The 25639-nt window shown below is 33.6% G+C and overlaps 2 protein-coding genes and 2 long non-coding RNA genes across 4 annotated transcripts; all 4 read left to right on the top strand.

Annotated features, from left to right (window-relative positions):
* Positions 1-460: 460 nt before the first annotated feature.
* LOC101246068 (60S acidic ribosomal protein P3-like) lies at positions 461-1828 on the top strand. The gene is given in 2 exon segments (NM_001322803.1): positions 461-703; positions 1442-1828. Coding segments are annotated over 2 exon segments (363 nt in total). The 5' UTR covers positions 461-505; the 3' UTR covers positions 1607-1828.
* Positions 1028-1147, top strand: LOC107546762 (U14 small nucleolar RNA). Its single transcript, XR_011210947.1, has one exon. It is a non-coding gene; the product is annotated as a small nucleolar RNA SNORD14 (long non-coding RNA).
* Positions 1829-3949: 2121 nt separating the features above from the next.
* Positions 3950-12858, top strand: LOC101245773 (metaxin-related protein). The gene is given in 6 exon segments (NM_001346572.1): positions 3950-4170; positions 7874-8208; positions 9159-9235; positions 9319-9379; positions 10004-10166; positions 12423-12858. Coding segments are annotated over 6 exon segments (981 nt in total). The 5' UTR covers positions 3950-4010; the 3' UTR covers positions 12608-12858.
* Positions 12859-16254: 3396 nt separating this feature from the next.
* On the top strand, positions 16255-17550 carry LOC138337274 (uncharacterized). The gene is made up of 2 exons (XR_011210860.1): positions 16255-16376; positions 17113-17550. It is a non-coding gene; the product is annotated as an uncharacterized lncRNA (long non-coding RNA).
* The last annotated feature ends 8089 nt before the right edge of the window (positions 17551-25639 follow it).

Below are 25639 nucleotides of genomic sequence, written 5' to 3'. Positions count from 1 at the left end.
ATGGTGAGACCATACATACTGCTCTCCAACTCTTTACAAATGATCTCGTAAAGTTTTATTTTTTAAAACTCCTTAAAATCGTATTATCAAAATATTCATGAATTAACGCACTGGAGAAATTTTTTATTTCCTATTAAATGGCCTCTAAATACCTAAAAATATCATGAGTCGTGGTGAGACCATCTTATAAAAATTTTCAAAATAAAGTGTAATATATATATATATATTCCAAATAGAAAATTTCAATTTATTCACAATATTAATTGTATTTCGGTTATAACAAAGAATATAATAATTTTTTTATTTGATCAAATAAATTGGTGATGGGATGAAAACTAACGAGGACAAGATAGTTAATATTTTCAGCTCAGAAGGATATATTAGTCTTTTCAAATACATGTAAACAACCCTAGGGTTTCTCCTCCTACAAAACCCCCCCAATTTACACACAGCTGCAGACGCCTCTGTTATCATCAAAAAGCTCGAGAGAAAGAGAAGAGCAAAAATGGGAGTTTTCACCTTCGTTTGCAAAGGTTCAGGAGACGAATGGAGTGCTAAGCAACTCAAGGGTGATCTAGAAGCATCTGCTTCTTGTACCTATGATCTTCAACGCAAGCTTGTTAAAGCTGCTCTTGCTTCTGACTCTTCTGGTGGTGTTCAGTCATCATTCTCCTTTGTTACACCTTCTTCTGCTGTTTTCCAGGTATAAAATTTAGTGGGTCTGTTTTATTTTTCACTTTTATGAATATTCTGGATCTGGGTATTTTACCTAGTGTTGAAAGATTTTGAATTTGAGATGCGTAGATTGAATGATCAGAGGAACTGTGAATCGGAATATGTTGGTTTATCTGTAGTGTATGAATTCCTCATGTGCAATTTTAGGGATTTTGAATAAGAAGAAACGAAAGCTGATTGGCTATTTGGTTTGTTGTTTTAGTATTTTGAACAGAAATGGGACTACACTGGGATTTGATTATCTGTTTGTTGCTTGACTTGTGTGTTACTGGTTGAGTGTTTATATTGGGGGATTCTGTGATGATACAATTGAAGGCTTGTTTCTCTAAACATTCGCAGTGGCCGCCTAAGATCTTTCGCCTTCGCCAGGCTTGAGAGATAATGCTGCTTTTATCCTTGGATGTCTGAGATCCCCAAACTGCATTGATTTACTAAACTTTGTTTGATTTTTCCAGTTTCATATTTGAATATTGTTTCTGAATTATTCATAGTCTTAATTATGGAATGAAATAACACGGGCCTCATGTTCTTCTGGCCTGATAACATACTCCAAATACCTCATAACGCGTTCATCGTAGTATATTAAGCACGGGCAGGGTGTTGCAGCCTCGACTGCCTCTGAATTTGTATATTTTCATTATGGATTGTTGGGTTTGCTGAATATAAAGGGATGATAAGTTGTACTGTTTGTTTGCACATTGTATAGGTGATCATTGGTGGTGGTGGTGGTGGCGGCGGTTTCATTGGTGGTGGAGCAGCAGCAGCAGCTCCTTCAGGTGGTGGAGCAGCTGCAGAAGCAGCTCCAGCTGAGGAGAAGAAGGAAGAGAAAGAAGAGAGTGACGACGATATGGGATTCTCACTCTTCGATTAGATTGGGCGTTACTATATAGTAGTACAATTTTCTGTTGATTTCATCTTTTGTTAGCTTCATTTTGTTGCTTCTAAAGTTTTTGATTAAAACATTGGATTATCAGTTTTGGTGTTTAGGTGTCTAAAATGACATTGTGTTTTTATGGTTCTATGAACACATTTTGAGTTACTATTATCAAAGAATGGCTGAATCTCTCTTAAAGTATCAACAATTTTAAACTGATTGTCCTTGTGGATTTTTGTCACAATTATATCAAACCGCAAACTTAATCCTGATACTCCGATAAAATTTTGTGTGACTATAAATTCTAAATTATTATTTAATATAGAATGAAAAAAAAGTAAGTACCGTAAATTGAAATAGATATGATTCGCTAATTTGATGGTTACTGCTGCTTTTTAAGATAACATGAAATTGACTTAGTCCTCACGAAACGGAACATATCGCTTACTAAGAAAATTTATGTTGCACTCTCCGTTTAATTCAAATAGTTTGAGGATGAATTTACATATTTTTTTGAATGTATATATGAATTTATCTACAATTTATTACAAGTATTTGTATCGAATTATATTATGGACTCTTCTATTTAGCTTTTTATCATGTGGACCCTTATATTTGACCATTGATCATCCTTAATATAGATGAGTTGGTAAAAGTAGTCACATGCCTCTGCAAAGGCAATTGAACATATATTTGAAATTTCAACTTTCACTTTTAAGTTATTAAAATTATCTTCTTTCCCACATTACCTTTTTTCCATCCACCCTAACCCCAATCTATTTTTCTTTCTTATCCACACCCTATTGTTATTTATCTTCATTTTTCTTTCACTTCTTTCTTTTCCACCCATCCCTATTTTTTTCCCTCTTCAATCATCACTTTTTCTCTTTTTCCCCTACCATACCTGAATTTCTGTCATTCTGCCTTTCCTTGCTCCTTTTCAACTTCTTTCTTGTTTTTTTTTCCTTAAATAAAAAACGAAATTGACAAATTTTTTTGAACATAATAAGCAAAGAAAACTCAGAAATTGGGAGAGTTGTTGATATCTCTAATGAGTAACTTGACCTCTTTTGGTGTCAAAATTATTCTTATATTTGTAAGCAATTTGGAGTGTGAAATAATAGTTTGCATTGGATTATGAAAATTTTGGTTAGATCTGGTTGTTAGGTGGCTTGGTTGTTGTTATTGTGGTTGTTAGATGACTTAGGTTGTTGTTACTTTGATCTTGCCGGTAAAAATGGCGATGACGCCGGCAAAAATGGACGCGCCGTAAAAAATGGAGACGATGCAATGACTCCTTCGATTTCTCCGGCATCGACAAGATCCTCTACCTTGTTCCGACTAGTTTGTATTATTATCCATGCCGGAAAATTGAAAATACTATATTGGGTTTTACAATTGGATTCTAATGGATTTTACGACGCCGACTTGGTGGTGAAATAGTGAAAATAGGGAGAATTAGAAATGTAAATAATAAATTAAAATGGCACTAGCGGGGAGTGAAGTATTTTCATGACTTCATCAGATTGATGGATTGTGAAAATATCGAAGAAAAAAATGGGGATATGGAGATGGTGGAGTTTTAACGGTAATGGTGGGTTAGAGAAGGTGGAGGAAAGGTGTACAAAAATAATAATTTTATTTTATTTGATAAAATAGATTTTCTTAAATTTGGCTTTTATTTAATATTTTTATTAATAATCAAAAAAATTATTATGAAGAAAATTATGACTTGACATTAATATATATGACATGAATATAACATGTCATCTATGTAAGGGAGAGTGAGATATACATATGGTCAGAGGAATTTAAAAATCTCATTTTGGTTAAGTTCAGGAGTCCAAATGACAAAAAGCTAAGAACAAAAATTCATAATACAATCCGATACAAGTACGAAGATCTACCAAACTATCGTGACTTTACTTTTTTATTGTTGATAAGTAAAATGTGTCTATTGTACAATTTAAATACAGGTTCAAATGTTTAAATGATAGAGTAACAAGTCCACTTTATGTGTGACTAAATAGAATATCAAGACAAGTTAAAAGAGATTATCTATATATTTAGCCAAATCCTAATTATCTTTTTTTTTTTAATCATAACTCTCGCATAAAATACCAAAATCTTCAGACACTTTTTTCCTAAGAAACCTAATGAATTTGCTAAACAGAAAAACAGTTTTTCAAAAATAATTTAAAGTATTTTTAGAAAAAATATATATTTACGTACGTAAATTATAAGCTAGAGGCTTTCTATTCGTGGAAATTACTATTTTCAGTCCTTACTTATTCCCTAATTCACAAAACGCCTCCCCAAAATCTCTAGGGTTTTATTTTTCACCAAAAAAATTTCAATTTCATTTCATACAGAGATTTTCTCATAAATTGTTCAATCTCTAATGGAAGAAGCAAATGAGAGAGAGAAACTGACACTTGTGACCCGAAAATCCTGTTTCGGACTACCCACTTCTTGCCCTAACTGTTTACCTGTTTACGTTTACCTCAAATTCTCCGCAACTCCATTTGATTTGGATTTCAATCTCAATAACCCTGATTCTGGTACTTCTTTTTGCTTCCTAATTATCAAAATTTTATCTTCAAATTTTTTTGTTATAGCTATTTTCTGAGTTTTTGGTAATAGTTACTTAATGCTATCAAAATTATGCTTCTTTGCGCTGAAGGGTTGCAAAAGTGTATAATTTTATTGTCAGTTTCTTGTTTCAGATGATCATATTTTGTTATCATCTAAGATGTTGATTTTTCGTGTTTTCTGTAAGTTTCTGATTGTTTAACTTGGATTTTTGAATAATGAGATAATTTATGTTCGTTTTAGCTCTAAATGTTGGAAATATTTATCCTAGATGTGTGAAACCTAACAAACAAAGTAGGTTAGAGAGAGTAAATTTTGTGGTTCTATTGCACAGTTGTTTATCTAATGAAGTGGCGGAATATTTTCTGCGAAAAATATGGAAAAAAATGCAAATTGTGAGAACTCTAATGTCAGTTCTTATGATATGTGTCCACCAGATGACAGATACTTATCATTAGGATGCTTTAACTGATAATTCATATCCCTTTGTTCTAGCAATGTTCAACGATTAATTACTTTTTTGGTGTTTTGGACGAGTCAAACTTTTAGCATCTAAGAGTGTAGCCTAGAGGTCAATGAATTTAGTTGGAAATGTCATCCCTAGTGTAGGCAAAAATACTAGGTAATTTCTTCTCATTTGTCCAAACCTTGGTTGATAGAATACCCGGTACTTGTGATGGTTGGAGGTTGAAGGTACCCCGTAGAAAAGTTGAGGTGCACAAGCTGGTCCGGACACCACAATTATAAAAACATTGCTTTGGTTGAAGTGGGATTCTTGAGTTTGCCTGATTCTGTTTTTTTTTAAGAACTATGGTAGTTAAATTTTCTTGATGGATAAATAAAATTTTCTAGTCTTTTATTTCTTCTTGAAGGTCTTCATTTCAGTGTAGAAGCAGAACTCCAAATTTATGAGCTCGAGTAATTTTACAACAATTAGGAGTCTTTTGACCTTAGATTTTTATGGAGCAATATTTTTCTTTTGAGCTTATTGTTCTCTAACATAGGTTAACTGTGTTTCCAAAAAATAAAGCGCAAAAAAGTTGCACGGATGCTCGGTTGGAGTGTGGGAAATCTTTTGAAAATAAACATTATGCATATAACGGAAGGCAAAGCAATCCTAATTTCACTAGTATTTTTGATGAATAAATGCCAAATACACGTGCCATTAGAAAAACACGAGACTTATAATAGTTATAATCAAAGATCATTTGTTTAACTTTCACATTTTCACAAGTCCTCCCAAGCTTTATAATATCGGAATTTAATCATAATATAATTCCTGCTCAAGATTGATGAGATCTCTATCAAACCATCATTATATTGTTCGTTTCTTTCTGCTTCCTCTTTATCTTCTCGTATCACCTGTCTAATCAAACCATAAAACTCTTCTACACCATGACGTACTTGCCTCCCGGTCGAGTTAGATACTAAAGAATCATATGCGAAGTGATAATATTCTTATAATGTAATTGTTACAGGCAGGAGCGAATTTACCATGCAGTTTAAGTGCACATGAATCCATGGTCTTCCCACAAAATGAGTTTTTCTTTTTTTCATATTTTAAAATTGATATTACCTGCTGACACCCATTCTACAAAAAGGCTTAATGATGCACTTGATTGGAAGCTGAGTTGTCTACCTAGAGGAACAAGGATAGTTCCCACTTAACTCATTTTTTTCCTTTCTTTAGTAGTGGGCCCATGTTTTAGAAATCCTAGAGCCACCTCTAGTTATAGCCCCAGAATTTTGGTTCAGTTGTAAGGATGCAACAGAGATATACTTTTTTAAAGAACTCACAATTTCTCTATATTAATCTGCATTAGTTCTGGACAAACACAATGAACATGAAGATTTAGGAAGTTGGGACTAAGTCTTCTTGTTGTTCTTACATAATATCGGACTCGGTTGTTTAGTTTTGTTAAGATACTCCCATGCTGGTAAGAAAGGGGTCAACCGGGTGGCGCATCGACGTCTTGAGCGAGTGAGAGCCTTGATCCAAGGCCGGGTGCTGTCGCTTTGTATGTCCATATATGAAATGGACTCTATATCAGTAGAATGTGCTTAGAGGATTGTACCCAACTGAGATTGAATTGTAGTTGAATTAACTGATTGATAAACAAGTGCCAAAGTCCTGTTTTTCTATAGGAGGAAAAGAGGTTTATATTCCTTCTATCTTCCAATTAGATGGGTTAAGCAGTGGTCTTAGTTACATGGATAAATATGGCAGTAAGGCCGGCATTGGTCTTAGTTACAGCTGCTAATGTTCAGATATTCCTTGGGTATGTTCAGCGTTGTTGAAGGCGCTCATCTTAGCGCCTTAGGTGAGAGGCAAGGCGAGCCGTAATCACCTGGCGAGTGGAGCATACATCGAAAAGGAACAATAAGGCGCAAGGCAAGGGGATTGAGGCATTACCTTTTGTTTTTTTAAAAAACTGATGCAGCAACTAAGAATTTAAAACGTGATTTTAGGGTTTATATCCTCAAATTTCTTTTTAAAAAACAATTAAAATACCTCAAACATCAAAGAGTCCACTGAGTTCTCTTCTTCCCTTTGTTCTCTTCAGCTGTAAAAGCCAAAAAGTGACGTCTTCTTCTTCTTCTTCTTCTTTGTTCTCCTTTCTTCTTTCTCCTCTGTTTCAGCAGTCTTTCTTCTCCGTTTTTCTTGTTTCTCCTCTCCCTCTGTTTCTGACATCAACCAGTAACCACATCTGCATTGTGCACAGCTTTTTCTTCCTCTGTTTTTGGCCTTTATTTTCTATTTTGTGTGGATCTGCACAGTTTTTTTTTTTTCATTTTCTAGTCCATATATTTTTATTTTCTGCTCAATTCAGTTTAGTGTACTATTTGTATTGAGATATTTGTTAATATGTTATTGCTATGGAGATTTTGGTTATATATAGATGCAATTAAATATTTTAGTTGTTGGTATTACTTGATGTCTCACTTCATAAAGGTGAGTGCCTCGCTCTCGCCTAAGCGAGGAAGGCCCTTATCGCCTTACGCCTTTTCCGTTAGATGGTACGTATGCTGTGGTCTAGCTGCTCAACTCTTTGTTTGAGTTGATTTCTAGCTCGGAATGGGGAGATTTCATGTGTTAAATGATCCTAAAACTATCTGATATTAGAAGAACATCTATATGTACCATGTTAAGAGAATCTCGAGCTAGAGAAACCCATTTGTACTTGTGATAAAGTTAGATATATTTACCAATACTTGAAATAGGGAAGCAGAGAATGAGTGGGACTGAGTCCTTGAATTTTTCCTATAAGTAGGCCGAGTCCAATATAGATGATACAATGATGTGTTTGATGATGATTGTTACAAGAATAAAGGAGCATAGACTTGGGGCTTCAAGATAAATTTGTAGCAATTGAATGGTAAAGCTTATTGATAAATTTGGCCAGTAAGCTCTATTGCCAAAATATTTCAGTTATAACTTTTATGCAGTACTGTCCTTTTAAGTAGGAATTCCTAAGTATTCTCTCATCAGGCTAATAATTTCAAATGAGAGAAATTTGTGAGTGCCTTTACGGTTTTCTCCATTTGGTTTATTCATTTTATCTGTTAATCAGGTTTTGCAATATTTTGAGTCAATTAATACGCCATATCCTTTCTTTCAGCACATTGAGTCATCCTATAGGTTGATTGCCCAATTTATTGTGTTTTCGCCAGATCAAATACCTTATGTCGAATCTGGTACATACGTAGCCTTCAACAATGAGAAGGGTGGAGTTATCCGCAGTTTAAGTGAAGATGGTTTTGTTGATTTGGACTCTCAAGTCCGTGGTATACCTGAATGGATATCAGCAAAGGCTATGGTTGATTCATGGCTTGCAGATGCCACTATTTATGAACTCTGGGTGGGTTCTGACGGAACTTCCGCACACAAGATTTACTATTCAGATCTCCCGTGGCCACTTGGAAAAATCTTGTACTTAAAGCAAGTTCATGTTGTGAAACAAATTCTTGGTATTACAAAAGAAAATGCTGAAAGAAGAGAGGAAGAGGTAATATAGTTCTATTGGTACCTGTTTTTTTTCCTCTATTTTTCTGCACTCACAGTATGAGAGCAAATCTCCCAGAACAGATTTTGTCTAAATTTGTATCTGTAAGTGTATTCTAAGGTTCATGAGAAGGGGAAGGGAAGGGTCTAGTGCTCATTCAACCTTACAACTTAGCTATAAATTAACTGTTAGCTACAATTATATTCTCGAAGAGAGTAATCAAATTTATGGATTTTTCTGCAGTAGGAAACTATTTATCTTGTAGAAATCCTAAAATAGTCGCAAAAAAACAAATATATTGGATATGAGAATGAAATAGGCCTGAATGGACTATGGAGTATAATGGATACTGTGTCAATTTCAATTTGTTTGTCCTACTTTCTTTTTTAGTCCATTTATTAAAGAATGTCTCTTTCCTTTTTTTGGCAACTCTTTAGTTTCAACTTTCCACACGACATGTTTAAGACCACAAGATTAAATGACATTTTGCTACATTCTACATACCTTCAATTTAAGACCATTAGACTCAGAAGTCTTCTTCACTTTCTTAAGCTCCGTGCTAAGTCAAATAGGATAATAAAATTGAAACGGAGGGAGTATTAGAAATCATAAAGCCCACTCAAGCTAGTTTGAGGTCGAAGTGTTGTAGAAACTATGCAGTCTCTGCATTGCTGTGGGCAGTGCTTAGGAAAGCGAGTGCTTAGCGATGAAGCGAAGCGTTGCGAGCCTTCTACGCTTCACAGACAAGAATGAGTATGTGGGCGCTTCGTCACTTGAAGCGTGAAGCGGGGTCTTATCGATTTTTTCCGCTTCACTCTTCCCTGAACAGTGGGTGTGGGAAGAATCCAGACAGTTGAATGAGATCCCCTTTTTGCTTCATTTGTGATCTTTCCTGCAGCTATAATTTCACATATTGTTCATTATGAGGTTAATTAAAACCTTTTGCTGGACAGATTTACAGGAATGCCAATGATGCCTTTAGTGCTTTATCAACTAGATTAGGGGAGCAGGCCTATTTCTTCGAAAACAGGTTACCTCATCCAAAAACATAACTAAGCAAATTTATCATTTTCTTTGCATCATTATTTACTAATCTCTGAAGTTATCTAACAGGCCGACAAGTTTGGATGCAGTTTTCCTCGGTCATGCACTTTTTACACTGTATGCATTGCCTGTGAGTACGCTTTGGCTTTATTTAACCAATTTTACGTGCTTAGATTTTGTTCAGACTTGTACTCTAATTATATGGTAAATTTGGAAGTAACTGTTTTAATAATAATAGTTACAACTTATAGTTACTAGGTAGAGATAACAATTGGTTTCCTCTCATGTGAAACAACTACTTTAACAATTTTGTGCCTGTCTACATTATTGTGTAAGAAGGGAACAAGTTATTGAGATGAAGAAGGAGCACTGGTCAACTGATACTAGAATAACGTTCATTTTGGAATCGTTGGGAATAATATTTCCTGAGACTAAAACTGCTTGATTAAGAAAGTGGTGCTGTTTGGCTGTTTCAAAGCTCATTTGAATGATAGTGGTTTTGTTTGAAACAAACATGAAATATGCACAAGTAGATGGCTATGCAAAAATTTGAAATAGTTAAAGATGTTTAAAAGTATTTGGAATATGTCCGAAGTTGACTTCTTTAATCTGGGACTGGTTGGAAAGCACAGCAGGCAGTTGATTGTTTGTATCTTACACAACCCTTTAGTTTTATCAGAGCAGTGCAAAATAGATGTGATTGTCACTCTGGCACTTCTACTTTTTACCTTTATTTTTTTATTTCTGCTGATAGGAAACTTCAGTGCTCCGAAGCAAGCTCTTGGAACATGATAATCTTGTAAGATACACTGAGAAGTATAAAAGTGAACTGGTAGATTCTAGCGGATCATCATCTTCCGGTACACATTCCCAGAGTGATCCTTCTTCATCTGTGCCAAGGCGTCCTTCACAATGGAGTGAGTAACTTTCTGAGAGTACCATATTATTCTGCTTTATATAGATTTTGGTTGTTCTCTTCCATTATTTTGGAATTCTTGCGTGTGATAGTCTGTTAGTTGCATCATTAATATATATTTTCCTTTTCTATGTTTCTGTTAAAGTTTAAAAATTCAAATCTTGAAGGCCTATGCTCCGGTTTTTATTATTGGTCGAACTCCTTACTATGCCTGCTAAAACCCCGATCTTTTTAATTTAGGGCTGTTGTTTGTTCAAGGGATAAGCACATTTAATAATCCCAATACTCAGTTTTATATATGCAACACTTAGTTTCTGGTATAGAATCTTTTTTTAGTTCTATAATTTCTGCACAAGTAATGTAAATGTGGAATTTTTTTGCAACTTGTGAGGTAACCCTGTCACATTTTATGGAATTAGCCAATGGTAGCTGAAAGTGTACCACTAGTAGTATAATTTAGTTTGGGAGTAGCCATAGACACCTGAACTTTGCTTTTGATATTTCATTTCGATAACTAATCTTTATTTCTGACATATTGAACACTTCGACCTGTTGGTTTTTTATTATTAAGTTCTAAATGCTGGCATGGCGGATTGTGCATTTCCCATATGAGATTTAGCTAATAAAATGACTTTAGACCCATAAACTGAAAATTGTTGTTTCTTTTCCAATTTCTCTCCTGACAATACCACCCTCCACCAAAAAAGGAAAAACAGAGAAGAAAAATGTAGTGGGTAACAAAATATTGGAGTTTTGATTTTTGGGTTCAACTCGGCAATAAGAGATGAGTTATTGCGTGGGTTATTGCGTGGGGGGGGGGGTAGATGTTGAGAGCATAAAGACCGGTGAAGTGGCTCACCGATGCTGAGGTTGCAATTTAGTTGCAAATCTGAGCAGTTGATCTCAAGATAAGGGAGTTAAGACAGTTGTTTGAGTCTTGAAGTTGTTGAGGGAGGGTTTGGATTTGGACGACAGAGAGGAGGCTTAGAAGAAGGAGAAGAATGAGGAAAAGAATTAAATTGCTACATGTCTTTACCTTTCTTCTTTATATTGCAACATGCCTTCCATGCATTTGTTTTTGCTACATCCACCTGCATTTAAACTTCATGCATTAGGTAGTTTTTTGTTGACGTATCAATTAATGCTACTGTGGGAGGAGACTTGGAGTACTTCCCAGTTTTGATGGAGTTGCACTAAGGATCAACCTTATAATCCTTTTTTATTTTCCTTGGTCATGGATACATGGACAAGAAAAATTCAAGGTGAGGTGCCATGGCATATGTTATTTGTGGATGACATTTCTCTGGCTGATGAGACTCGTGGCACCGTTAATGCCAAGCTGGAGGTTTTGAGATGGACCTTGGACTGTATTACTGTAAATGATTCAGTTTGAGCAGGGCCAAGATAGAGTACCTGGTGTGTTTAAGTTACCAGTTTCAAAAAAAAAAGAGTACTTGGTGTGCAAGTTCAGTGACATAGAGCATGAGGCTGCTGTGGATAGTGGGACATGATACACAAGTCATCCAAAAGAGAGGAAGTTTTAAGTATCTTGAGTCTATTATCCAAGAAAATAGAGAGATTGAAGAGGAAGTCACTCATCGTATTGGTGGAGGGTGGATAAATACAGGCTCGCGTGTGATAAGAAGGTGCCACCAAACCTTTAAGGCAGGTTCTACAGGGTGGTAGTTGGACCAACTGTGTTGATGGGCCACTCAAAAACTCTCATGTTTAGAAGTTGAAAGTTGTGGAAATGAGGATGTTGCAATAGATGTGTAGGCATACTACGAGAGATAAGATTAAAATGAGAATATCCATGATAAAGTTGAGTCGTTCTGGTGGAGGACAAGATGCGGAAAGCGAGTTGAGATGGTTTGGGCATGTGAGGAGGAGAGGCAGGGATGCCCCGATGCGGAGGTGTGAGAGGTTGGCTAGATGGTTTCAAGAGAGGTAGAGGTATACTGAAGAAGTATTTGGAGGAGATGATTAGAGAGGACATTACTCAATTTTAGCTTATCCAGGAAATTACCTTTAGATAGGAGGGTGTGAATGACATGAATTAGCGCAAAAGATAGCTGTCATATTATTCGTCCATATTAGTAGGTGTAGTATTGCTCCTCTAGTTTTTGTCTTTTGATTTCTACTTTCTGTTGTTTCTTGTACTCCGACTATCATATTATTTTACTGTAGCTATTGTCCTGTTACTATTTTTTTTTGTTTTTGCTACTATATGGTTGTTTTGTTCTATTTATTCATTTAGGTTCGAAACCCAAAAGCAAGCCTAAGAGGGAAAAAACTGAGGAAGAGAAAAAGTTCCGTAGAAGGGCTAAATATTTTCTGGTCACTCAGCTAGTTGCAGTTTTAGTTTTCCTCTCTCTCCTTGGAGGATCTGATGCTGCTGAAGTGGAGCTTGATGAAGATGATGATGGTGCGGATTATGATTGAGCAGTGAGCGTGGGCGCCTTGATCTTCACTTTCGAGAGTAGTTTAGACTCAAGACTCTTGTAGTATCCCTCTTTATAATTTGGAAATTTTTGAATTTTTCCTGGTGCCATGAATTATGGTATCACTGTAGAATAAATTGTTTTTCTTCAATCATAAATCGTGGTCTGAGTTGCACCCTTCAGAAAAATAGGGTAACGGACAAATACGAGGGATGGAAATTACAGTTTCTTTCAACTTTTGATGATTTACTACAAAAGAATTTTTCAACTTCAGTTTTGATGGATGTTGGAAAATGGTAGAAGCATTCATGCTTTGGAGGAGGTTTCTTTGTTTGTCATTTGGATGATAGTAAAAACTTCTATCATTCTCTGTAATACAATTCACAATGGCCATCATGTTTTTTATGGAATTCGATCTTTTATATTTTGTTATAGATATGTTGTTTATAACAATATTGGAATGACATAATACATAAAATGTGCTCTTTAACTTGACTTCAAATTACATTTATGTTCTTCATCTTTGGATGTGCACAAATAGACACCTAAACTTGTATAAAGTTGCACAAATAGCCATACATGTTTTACATGTCATTTTTTATGTTATGTGGTGTTCTACATGTAGTGTGCCATATAGGAATCATGTGTTTATTTATTTAAAAGTTGGATAGTTAAATTGTTTGTTCGTGCATTATGAAAGTTGAAGGTCAAAATTAAAATTTGAAGTTAAATTTTAAATTCAATATATGTATTATGTCTATTGGAACAGTCGGATGGTATTATAATGGAGGCCTGGATTTGACATTTTAGAACAGCTGTTAGATTGTTATATGGGTGCATTATTTTGCGCCAGAAGTTGATGTATGTATTATTGTCTTTCATCTACAATTAAGGTGTGTTTGGTATCAAAGGAAAATGTTGTTCACTTAGGGTGTGTTTGGTACGAAAGAAAATAATTTTTTAGAAAATGTTTATTTGGAAAATAAGTAGATCTTTTATTTATTTTCTCATGTTTGATTGGTGAGTAGAAAATATTTTGCGGAAAAGATTTTTAGTGTTTGATTTATGCATGAAAAATATTTTTGAGAAAAATCTTTTATTTATACCAGAGTAGAAAATAATTTTTGAAATTGAAAATATTTTTTTAAAAAATGAACTTAAAATTCTTTTGGGGGGTTGGAAGGTTTGTGGGAGGGGAGGGTTGTGGTGCTGGTGGTGGTGAGGGAGGTCGAGGATAGGGGTGAAAAAGTAAAAAATTAAAGTTGTAATATTTTAAAAAAACAAAATCAAATTGTTTTTTTTTGAGTGGGGGGCTAGTAGGGGGTGAGTGGGGGGATGAAGGGTAGGGGTGAATCTTTTTGAAGTTGAAAATATTTTTTAAAACAAACTTAATTTTTTTGGGGGTGAGTGGGTCTGGGAGCTGAAGGGGAGGGTCGAGAGTAAGGACGAACATAAAAATTTACAGCAGAAAATATTTTTTAAAAATAAACTTAAATTTTATTTTTAAAGAGTGTGTGTGTTTGGTAGGAGGCTGATGGGGGGTAGGGGGTAAAAATTAATAAATTAAAATTAGAAATATCTTAGGATAAAAAAATTGAAGTTAAAAACATGCTTTAAATGATTATTATTATTTTTTTTGGGGTGGGGTGGTCGGGTGGTGGTGGTTTTTTTTTAAAAAATAAATTGTATTTTGAAGTAGGAAGAGAGTTTTGAAAAATATTTTTCTTAAGGTTCGAAGGGAAGTCATTTTCCTTAACGAAAAGGCTCAATTATGCCATTAAACTTTCAAAAAAGACTCATTTATGTCATCAGTTAAAAGTTTGGCTTATTTAATTTATGCCATTACCGTTAAAGAAAAGGCTCATTCATGTCATTATTTTTTAACGGTGGTTTTGGAAAATCATTTTTGACACGTGGTCAATTATAATTCGGCTACGTCATCATTTTTTTTAATTAAAAAAATTAGCCTTTTTTGAAAATTCGATGACATATTTGAGCCTTTTCCGTAGTTGATAAGGAAGAGCAAGCTTCGTATGCTTATACCTAAAAATATTTTTAACTTAACTTTGACATAATTAATGCAAGCAATATATATATATATATTTATATATTTAACCAATGGTTCTTCTTTTGAATTAAGATGCAGTCAAGAAGTTGAATAGTAAACTAAGATATAATGTAAGAAATAAAAATAAATTACAAATATGACGTAATTTCTTTAGGATTTAATTTTCAATCATCTTGTGAAGTTCATCGATTCTAAAGAAGAACATTTAAATGGTCTCTCGATGATTTAAACTTAAAATTTTCATATTAGAAATAAGAAATGTTCATCATTTGAATAGTTTTTATCATCTTAATTTACTCCTTCAAAACGTATTTCATATTCTATTTCTAAATATAAAAAAAGTCATCAACAAAATAATAAAGTTCAAAATGATTTGAGAATTTTTCTAAGATATGTAATTAGTTGAGTGAGTCAGCCATCACGATCGATGAAAAATTCTACATTCAGTCGTCAAGTAATCTCTTCCATTCTCTTTCTCATTCTATTTTTTTTTCTTTATTCGCGTGTTTAGTACGGAGAAAATTATTTTTTGATTTTTATTTTATGTTGATTGATTAAAATGTTATGTAAAAATATATTTTCTAGAAAAATAATAAGCTCCATACGTTGCATAAGTCACATTCTAAATTTATCATCACCTTTTTACCGATCAAAACCTATATTCCTTGACCATTCCACCGTCGAACCCCCCTCTCTCTATCCCTATGTCTTCATAAAATTTTTGTTAGATAACTTATAAAATATTCTTAGAATATACAATATTTTCATACTTATTTATTAAAACATCAGAAAATAGTAAAAAAAAAATTATTTTTTTTAAAAAAACAATCAATCGAAAGAAAGAGCAATCAACTATATGCTTTAACTCATATGCCTCAAGAAACCTTATTTACAAACAAAGGGTACATACATTTTCTTCAAAATCATTTTTCGTAAAAAAGGTGCCCCCCACCCCCACCACTTTTATTCAATTTTGGTCTTTTTTTTTTCAATTTCACACCTTTTTATCGTCACACATCAAAATGCTATATTAAAGCACAAAATAATATAGACCAGACATAGATTGTGATACAGTGGTGGGACTTTTCAATTCTTAATTAGAGGTCTCGAGTTTAAGCCATGAATATAGAGAAAATCTTGTTGAAAGCGCAACCTCCCGATAAATTATGTAGTCAGTAGTAAATTCAAAAATTTCGTTAAGAATGTCAAAGTTTTAATATATATTGAAAAATATTTTTTGAGCTATACATTTCGTACAATTTTTATATATGTTCTCTATTTAAATTTAATAAAAAATTTAATATAGATTTCAAACACCAAATAAAAAAACAAAAAAAGCAAAAAATAATATAATTAGCACTCAAACGAAGTTGACAACAACACTAAAATATGAGGCAAATAGTGACAACATATATATATATATATATATATATATATATATATATATATATATATATATATATTGGGGCTCACATCAATAGACATCCAATTGCTTACATTTTTATTTAAACAATTGACTAAGCCAATCAAATAAATTGAGAGGCCTTGCTATAAATACTTGTCTTCACTTAATAATTCCCACACACAAATCACTTCAAAGAAAATAAAAAGATCATTAATTACATCAAAACTATAGGATATATGGCAAAGTCAACAATATTCCTTGTTCTCCTCTTATGCTTCATTCTCATTTCATCCAATGGTTTGTATTTAATTCTCAATCCATTTGTCATTTCAATATCTCTGATTTTTCACAATAATATTAATTACAAAATAACTAAATATGAAATGCACAAGAAATATCGTCAACGTGCAACACCTATTAAATTAAATTGATAGAATGATCCACCAACATTTTACTAATATTAATATGCTACTCTAGAATGTATTAAAATCCAACAAAGCATCTATCATGATTTGAAATAAATGTCAGATATTTGTGTGATTATAAATCATTTCGTTTAGAATAAAATAAATATTTTAAAGTTAAATTGCTATTAATATAGAAATGTTTGTATTATTTTTGGGACTAACTAAAAAGGAGATGAGTCATATAAACTGGGATAAAGGGAGTTGTGGAAGGACCATCTCATTTACCATCGATGTGGGACTTGTCATTCTTTAACACCCCACCTCACGCCCTAGCATCTTGTGCTTTTTGGGAGTCCAAACATTGGGTGAGACGATTCTTGCTCTAATACAATGTGAAATTAGGTCTCAGGCTTAACTCACACCCCAAAAGCTAGCTCAAAAAGAGGAGGATTGTCCAATCCTTGTAAGGAATCTACCCATCCCATTAACCAGCGATGTGGGACTTCATTTTTTAACAGGAGTATATAATCTTTCATATTTTGAAGAGAAATTTATATATTTCAATTCTAATAAATGATTTTAACCAATTTTTATTTTTATGATAATTAAGTTGTTGTTTCATGCAGAGATGCAAGCTGTTGAAGGGAAACTTTGCTATTGGAGGAGCCATGAATATCGTACTAAATTTTGTTTGTTTAGTGAGATTTGTAACAAAAAGTGCAAAATAGAGGATTCAAGGGTAACCAAGGGTGAGTGTGTTAGAAAAGGTTTTTTTCGTTATTGTTTTTGCTATCGCAAGTGCTAAGTCTAATATATGAAATTATCATAAATAAATTATTAAATGGTGTGTTATCTTGTGTGTGAAAGAATAAAAGTACTACCAATTCATTTGAATTGTAGTGATTGTGATGAGGAAATAATTCTAAATTATGTCTTATCATGACATTATTGTACTATATCTTTGTGTGTTAAATGAAGTAATTAATCTATATATGTATATTTTGATAAATTGTTGATTGTAATTTTGATTGAGTTGATTAATGAATATGTTATTATTAATCTTATGATGATGTTGAAGAGTTTTTACTTTGTTTAGCACTTAAATAGATTACGAGTGAAGTAATACATATATTAGATGCTTAAAGTTATCATCCCTTTAGTTTCGTTCAAATATTATTATTCATGTTGAGATTGAAATAATCAGGGCGTCATGCACAAATTAATAATTTTAAATCTTGAATATAATTATAAATAAAATTAAAAAAGTTATACCAAAAATATATAAGAATTTAATATGCTTTAACTAGTTGACCTACATTTGAGAAAACTAGAGGTGACTCAATGCACTTAGAAATGAGGTATATGCTTTAGGCATCAAAATCGAAGGGCTTAATTTTTTTAGTAATAGTAAAATTATTGTAAGACTTTTTTAATTAAAAATTTATACCATATTTTTGAATTTTTTTGTTGTTTTTGTAGTTTGTTTGTAAACATTAAAGAATTTTTCTTTTTTATGAATCAATTTTTAAATTTAACTTCCACATGATATGTTTAAATTCATAAGATTAAAAAGTATTTATATATATATATATCTTTGGTTTAAACCATAAAAAATAAAACTTTTATATAAATTCATGTCTACTATGTCTTCTTCTAAAAGATGAAATTTGTCAATTGTCAAGTTGAGCTCCTTTAACTATATAAGTTTTTGGTCCTGAGTAGCTCATATAGAATGATCTGATTCTCTTTGATCCAATTAAAGAAATTATTGGATAAGAAATTAAAACAAGGTATGTCTTATTATAAAAATATAGCAATAATTACCAAATAACTGATAAATAATCCAAAATCTTAACAAATAGATCCTTTTCCATTTCATAAGAAAAAGAATGCAAGAATGAAAAGGAGAAAATATAAAAACCTCTTTCTATCAAGAGATGAACAAAAAGTTTAACACACAGAATTTAGTTGGTGATAATAAAACATTGTTTCCTTGAGATTTAAAGCTCATTTGGAGCAATTTCTAGACAAAGATTTTGTGTCATTATCGTTAATTAATACATAATATTATGTCTGTTACAAATTTTAAACAAAGAAAATATATACAATAATAATTATTGTGTTCATAGTTAAATATTATCATATTATATTTAGGAAATTTATCAATACATATATAAAATTTTAATTACTGAATAATTACATAATTAATTAATAACTAAATCACCCCGGTTATATCTCTAAATAAGGTGTTATTTGTATAATGAATAACGTAATAAGTAAATACCAACACGCAATCGAAAATAACCAACAAACAATTTATTTAAATTATTTAGATTACTTCATTTGACATTAAAAAAAACACAAAAAACTATAATACTTACCCTAAAAATAGAACTACAATTCGAATGAATTGTTGAATTCATCCCATTGTTTTAGTCAACTTTAGATATTCAATTGGTACTAGCAATTGTTAAAAATGAATAGTAATTGGAGTTGAAAAGAAAAGATTTGGTAGTTGGCAAATTGGTAAGATTTGCAACCATTTTTGACTTTGCTATGTTTACATATGTCATTAGTGACATAGGTATGGTTTTATCCTTCTATAAATAGAGCATTCTTGCTCATTTGTAGAACACACCAAGTTAGAGAGAAAAACCATTTTGAGAGCAAAGTGAGGTATTCCATAAACTATATAAGAAAATAATCTGTGAAGAAAAATAGAGTGTGAGCGATATTTTAGTAAGACGGAAACCAAAAGAGTGTTGTTCCTTTTGAGTGTGTAGTAGTCACATTGAGTGTTGTATTCGTGACTACACAGTGTAAAATTCCTTACTATAGTAATATCAGTTGCTCCTCTTGGCCCGTGGTTTTTTCCCTTATTCAGAAGGGTTTCCACGTAAAAAGATTTGGTGTCGTTATTTTCTCATTTTATTTCATTACTTTTACCATATATACTTTTGTGCTTGTCCGCGTTTTTCCCAACAAACTGGTACCAGAGCCAAGGTTTTATCTGAGTATGCTCTGTGGTTGCAGCACAGTCTGAACTTCCACATCAGAAAAGATTTACTTTGATTTGCGATAACTATATTTTTTTGGGGAAAACAATGGAAGCCAACACAAGTAGAATGGTTACTTTGAATGGTGTTAATTATGCCATTTGGAAGGGGAAAATGGAAGATCTGCTTTATGTTAAGAATTTTTATAAACCAGTATTTACCACTGTAAAGCCTGATAATATGACAGATGAAGAGTGGAGTCTGTTGCATAGACAGGTTTGTGGATTCATTAGGCAATGGGTCGACGATAATGTGTTGAACCATATCTCTGGAGAAACACATGCTCGAACCCTTTGGGAGCATCTTGAAAGTTTGTATGCTCGAAAGACTGGCAACAACAAAATGTTCTTAATAAAGCAGATGTTGAGTTTGAAGTATCATGATGGTTCTCCGATGACAGACCATCTGAATAATTTTCAGGGGATTATGAACCAATTATCTGCTATGGGCATCAAATTTGATGAAGAAATTCAAGGTTTGCTTCTTCTTGGTTCCCTACCAGATTTTTGGGAAACATTTAGAACGTCATTGTCAAATTCTGCTCTGGATGGTGTAATCTCTATGGATTCCGCCAAGAGTAGTGTCTTGAACGAAGAGATGAGAAGAAAAACTCAAGGTTCCTCTTCGTCGGATGTCCTGATAACTGGCCCCAGGGGGAGAAATAAAACTCGTAGTTCTCAGCATAGAGAACAAAATAGGAGCAAATCCAAAGGCAGACTTAAGGATATTGAGTGCTATCATTGTGGCATGAAAGGGCACACAAAGAAGTTCTGCAGGAAGTTGAAGAGGGAGAACAATAACAAAGAGGGAACTAAACAAGATGGAAATGAAAATTGCCTAGCCACCGTCACCACCGAAGACTTGTTACCGTTCTTGATACAAACATGATAAATATTGCTTGTGATGAGTCAAACTGGATTGTGGACACTGGTGCCGCATCTCATGTGACATCAAGGAAGGATTTTTACTCTTCCTACACTCCTGGTGATTTTGGAACCTTGAGTATGGGTAATGAGACTGTTTCTAGGGTGGTTGGTATTGGTACAATTTGTTTGGAAACTAGTGTTGGAACTAAACTAGTTTTGAACAATGTGAAACATGCTCCTGATGTTCGTCTGCACCTAATCTCTATTGGTGTTTTAGATGATGAAGGATATGTTAGTACCAACGGTGATGGAAAATGGAAGCTCACTAAGGGTTCCTTGGTTGTGGCTCGTGGTAACAAACGTCGTGGTCTATACTGGACTACGGCCTCTGCTTGTGTTGATATGGTGAATGCGGTTGAGAGCGATAGCTCTTCAACATTATGGCACAAGAGGCTTAGCCACATTAGCGAGAAAGGACTTAATGTTCTAGCCAAGAAGAAATTATTGTCAAATTTCCAAAGTGCTAAATTAGAAAAATGTGAGCACTGCTTGGCTGGTAAACAAAATAGAGTTTCCTTTAATTCCTACCCTCCTTCGAGGAAGACAGAGTTGCTTGAGTTAGTGCACTCTGATTTATGTGGTCCAATGAAGACAAAGACATTGGGTGGTGCACTTTACTTTGTCACTTTCATTGATGATTGCTCGAGAAAACTTTGGGTCTATGTCTTGAAAACTAAGGACCAAGTGTTAGGTGTCTTTAAGCAGTTTCAGGCTTCAGTTGAAAGAGAAACTGGAAAGAAATTGAAATGTATTCGTACTGATAATGGTGGTGAATATTGTGGACCATTTGACGAATACTGCAAGCATCAAGGTATTAGACATCAGAAGACTCCTCCCAAGACTCCTCAGCTTAATGGTTTGGCTGAGAGGATGAACAGGACATTGATGGAAAGAGTTAGATGTTTGCTTTCTGAAGCAAAGTTGCCAAACTCATTTTGGGGTGAGGCTTTATTGACCGCTGCACATGTTATTAATCTATCTCCTGCTGTTGCTTTGCAAAGTGATGTACCAAATAGTGTTTGGTATGGAAAGGATGTTTCCTATGGCCATTTGAGAGTATTTGGTTGCAAAGCTTTTGTACATGTGCCGAAAGATGAGAGGTCAAAATTAGATGCCAAGACAAGGCAATGCATCTTCATTGGATATGGCCTAGATGAATTTGGTTACAGGCTATATGATCCAATTGAAAAGAAACTTGTGAGAAGCCGTGATATTATTTTCATGGAGAATCAAACAATTGAAGATATTGACAAATCGGAGAAGGTAGAATCTTCAAATTTTGATGGTATAGTCCATCATGATGAAGTTCCCCACACAAGTGTGCATGATGTTATTGGGTTTGATAATCATGGTGACGCCCAGAATCATGTATCAAATCAACATGTTGATGTTGATAATAACAATGATATTGTTATTGATAATCTTGTTGTTCATGAAGTTGTGGACGAATCAAATATTCCGCTTCGGAGGTCCACAAGACAGCGGTTTCCTTCCTCCCGTTATTCACCCAATGAGTATGTGTTACTCACTGACGGGGGAGAACCTGAATGTTATGAGGAGGCCATGGAAGATGAGCACAAGAATCAATGGATTGAAGCCATGCAAGACGAGATGAAGTCTTTGCATGAGAACCACACTTATGAGTTGGTAAAATTGCCCAAGGGCATGAGAGTTTGAAGAACAAGTGGGTGTTCAAAGTTAAAGTTGAAGAACACAACTTGAAGCCCAGGTACAAAGCTAGATTGGTTGTTAAGGGATTCGGTCAAAGGAAAGGTATTGACTTTGATGAAATATTTTCTCCTGTTGTGAAAATGTCCTCGATTCGCACAGTTCTAGGTTTGGCTGCTAGTCTTAATTTAGAGATTGAGCAGATGGATGTGAAGACGACTTTCCTTCACGTTGACCTAGAAGAAGAGATTTATATGGAACAACCTGAGGGCTTCAAAGTAGATGGTAAAGAAAATTGTGTATGCAAACTCAAAAAGAGTCTCTATGGCCTAAAACAAGCTCCTAGACAGTGGTACAAAAAGTTTGAATATGTTATGGGGGAGCAAGGCTATAAGAAGACTTCTTCAGATCATTGCGTATTTGTACAAAAATTTCCTGACAATGATTTTATCATCCCTTTGTTGTATGTTGATGATATGTTGATTGTGGGCAAAAATACTTCCAAGATTGACCAGCTAAAGAAAGAGTTGTGTAAGTCTTTTTCTATGAAAGACTTGGGTCATGCCAAGCAAATTTTGGGCATGAGAATTACTCGTCTTAGAGATAAAAGGAAGATTTATTTATCCCAAAAGAAGTACGTTGAACGCGTACTGGAGCGCTTCAATATGAAGAATGCTAAGCCTGTTAGTATACCTCTTGCTGCTCATATGAAGTTGAGCAAGAAGATGTGTCCTACAGCTAGGGAGGAAAAAGAGAATATGGCCAAAGTTCCATATTCCTCCGTCGTCGGAAGTCTAATGTATGCAATGGTGTGCACTAGACCTGATATTGCTCACGCAGTTGGTGTTGTCAGTAGATTTCTCGAAAATCCGGGAAAAGAGCATTGGGAAGCTGTGAAATGGATACTTAGGTATCTTAGAGGAAGCTCAGATGAATGCTTGTGTTTTGGAGCATCAAATCCAATCTTGAAAGGCTACACAGATTCTAATATGGAGGTGACCTTGATAATAGAAAATTCACTACTGGATATTTGTTTACTTTTTCAGGGGGAGCTATATCATGGCAGTCAAAGTTGCAAAAGTGTGTTGCACTATCTTCAACTGAAGCTGAGTATATTGCGGCTACTGAAGCCGGCAAGGAGATGATATGGCTAAAGCAATTTCTTCAAGAGCTTGGTTTGAATCAGATGGAGTATATTGTCTATTGTGACAGTCAGAGTGCAATAGACTTGAGCAAGAACTCCATGTACTATGCAAGAACAAAACACATTGACATCAGATATCATTGGATTCGTGAGAAAGTGGAGAATGAATCATTTCACGTCAAAAAGATTCACACAAGTGAAAATCCTGCAGATATGCTGACCAAGATGATACCAAAAGACAAGTTCGAGTTATGCAAAGAACTTGTGGGCATGAGCTCTCTCTAAAGAAGTTCAAGATACCTTCTTCCAGTAAATGGGACTGGAGGGGGAGATTTGTTGAATCCATCCCATTGTTTTAGTCAACTTTAGATATTCAATTGGTACAAGCAATTGTTAAAAATGAATAGTAATTGGAGTTGAAAAGAAAAGATTTGGTAGTTGGCAAATTGGTAAGATTTGCAACCATTTTTGACTTTGCAATGTTTACATATGTCATTAGTGACATAGGTATGGTTTTATCCTTCTATAAATAGAGCATTCTTGCTCATTTGTAGAACACACCAAGTTAGAGAGAAAAACCATTTTGAGAGCAAAGTGAGGTATTCCATAGACTATATAAGAAAATAGTCTGTGAAGAAAAATAGAGTGTGAGCGATATTTTAGTAAGACGGAAACCAAAAGAGTGTTGTTCCTTTTGAGTGTGTAGTAGTCACATTGAGTGTTGTATTCGTGACTACACAGTGTAAAATTCCTTACTATAGTAATATCAGTTGCTCCTCTTGGCCCGTGATTTTTTCCCTTATTCAGAAGGGTTTCCACGTAAAAAGATTTGGTGTCGTTATTTTCTCATTTTATTTCATTACTTTTACCATATATACTTTTGTGCTTGTCCGCGTTTTCCTAACATGAATTGCTAGTGTTTTTATTCTTACACACATGACACAAGATAACCACACAACTAGTTATTTATTTATCATAATTTCTATAGTACATAATTTAAGAATATTTGATGCTTCTTAACACTTGCGCCAACAATAACAATAACGTGAAAAAGTGCTTTTTCTAATGCATTGACCCTTAATTGCCTTGGGATACTCTTGTTTACACTTTATGAAACAAGTATCACTCAATAAGCAAAAACGGGTACGATATTCTTTGCTCCTCCATCGACAAGTTTTCCCCTCAACACCTTGCATCTCTGCATGAAAAAATGGATGATGAGTACGTAAAATTATGGACGGAGCTAGTAAGGGTCTATGGGAGGCAGGGCTAGTATTGTCATTGAATCGTCGTTCAATTTCATTTTTTAAATATATGTTAAACCACTTAATAATTTTTTTTTTTATCTTTGTTTATATGAGTAATATTCGTAGAGATCGATCGGTTGCTAATCAATGAAATGAAAAATTAATAAATTAAATTAAGAAGCCAAGTACAAACCATTTGATGAAATGAGGAGGAAGCATAAGAGGAGAGCAAGGAATATTGTTGACTTTGACATATTCCTATAGTGTATACTTTTTATGTAATTAATGATCTTTCTATGTTCTTTGAAGTGATTTGTGTGTGGGAACTATATATTAAGTGAAGACTAGTATTTATAGCAAGGCCTAAAAATTTATTAAATGGTTTAGTCAATTTTTCCAAAATAAAATAAAATGTAAGCAACTTATTGACTATTTCAATGTACAAACGAGTAGTTTAAGGAACGAAGCAAAAGATATAGTAAAAGAATTTATACATAGTAGGGCTTGAACACAACCTCATATAGTATTTGTAAGCCTTAATCATACTAAACCTTCAACTTGTTTCGAAAAGTGTCAAACTTACATATTTATATTTTGAAACTAAAATTTAATCACTATATATAACATAATTTTTCGACAGAGGGTGTGGACCAAGGTAGGTCCGTCAATAGAACTATATTTCCTCATTGCACAGAAGAACTAAGTTTACACTATAATTCCTTCTTTTCACTTTTACTTGTCAAGTTTTATTTTTTTTTTAAAAAAAGAAAAGTTAATTTGATTAATTATTGAAGCTAAATTAAATTAGATTAATTTGATATTTTAATATTTTAAATGTCGATGTTTGAAAACTATATAAAAACTACTACGACTTGTGATTCTTTCATATTAATATAATAAAAAATATATCTTAAAATATAAATTAAAGTTCATGTAGTTTAACTCTTGATCGAAAAAAAATATGACAAATAAAACTAAGAAAAGAAGTTTCTGATGAGTGGTTAAATTATGATTATTACCTTGTTAATTCAATTAAATTGTTTATGTTGGACTAAAAAAATATATTTTTCTGAATTACGATTAATTTATTAGCACAATTAAATCGGATATTC

The sequence above is a fragment of the Solanum lycopersicum genome, chromosome 7 (assembly GCF_036512215.1).
Source record: "Solanum lycopersicum chromosome 7, SLM_r2.1".
NCBI classification, from domain to species: domain Eukaryota; kingdom Viridiplantae; phylum Streptophyta; class Magnoliopsida; order Solanales; family Solanaceae; genus Solanum; species Solanum lycopersicum.
Note: the sequence above shows the minus strand (reverse complement) of the source record. Positions and strands in the feature narration are given on the sequence as shown.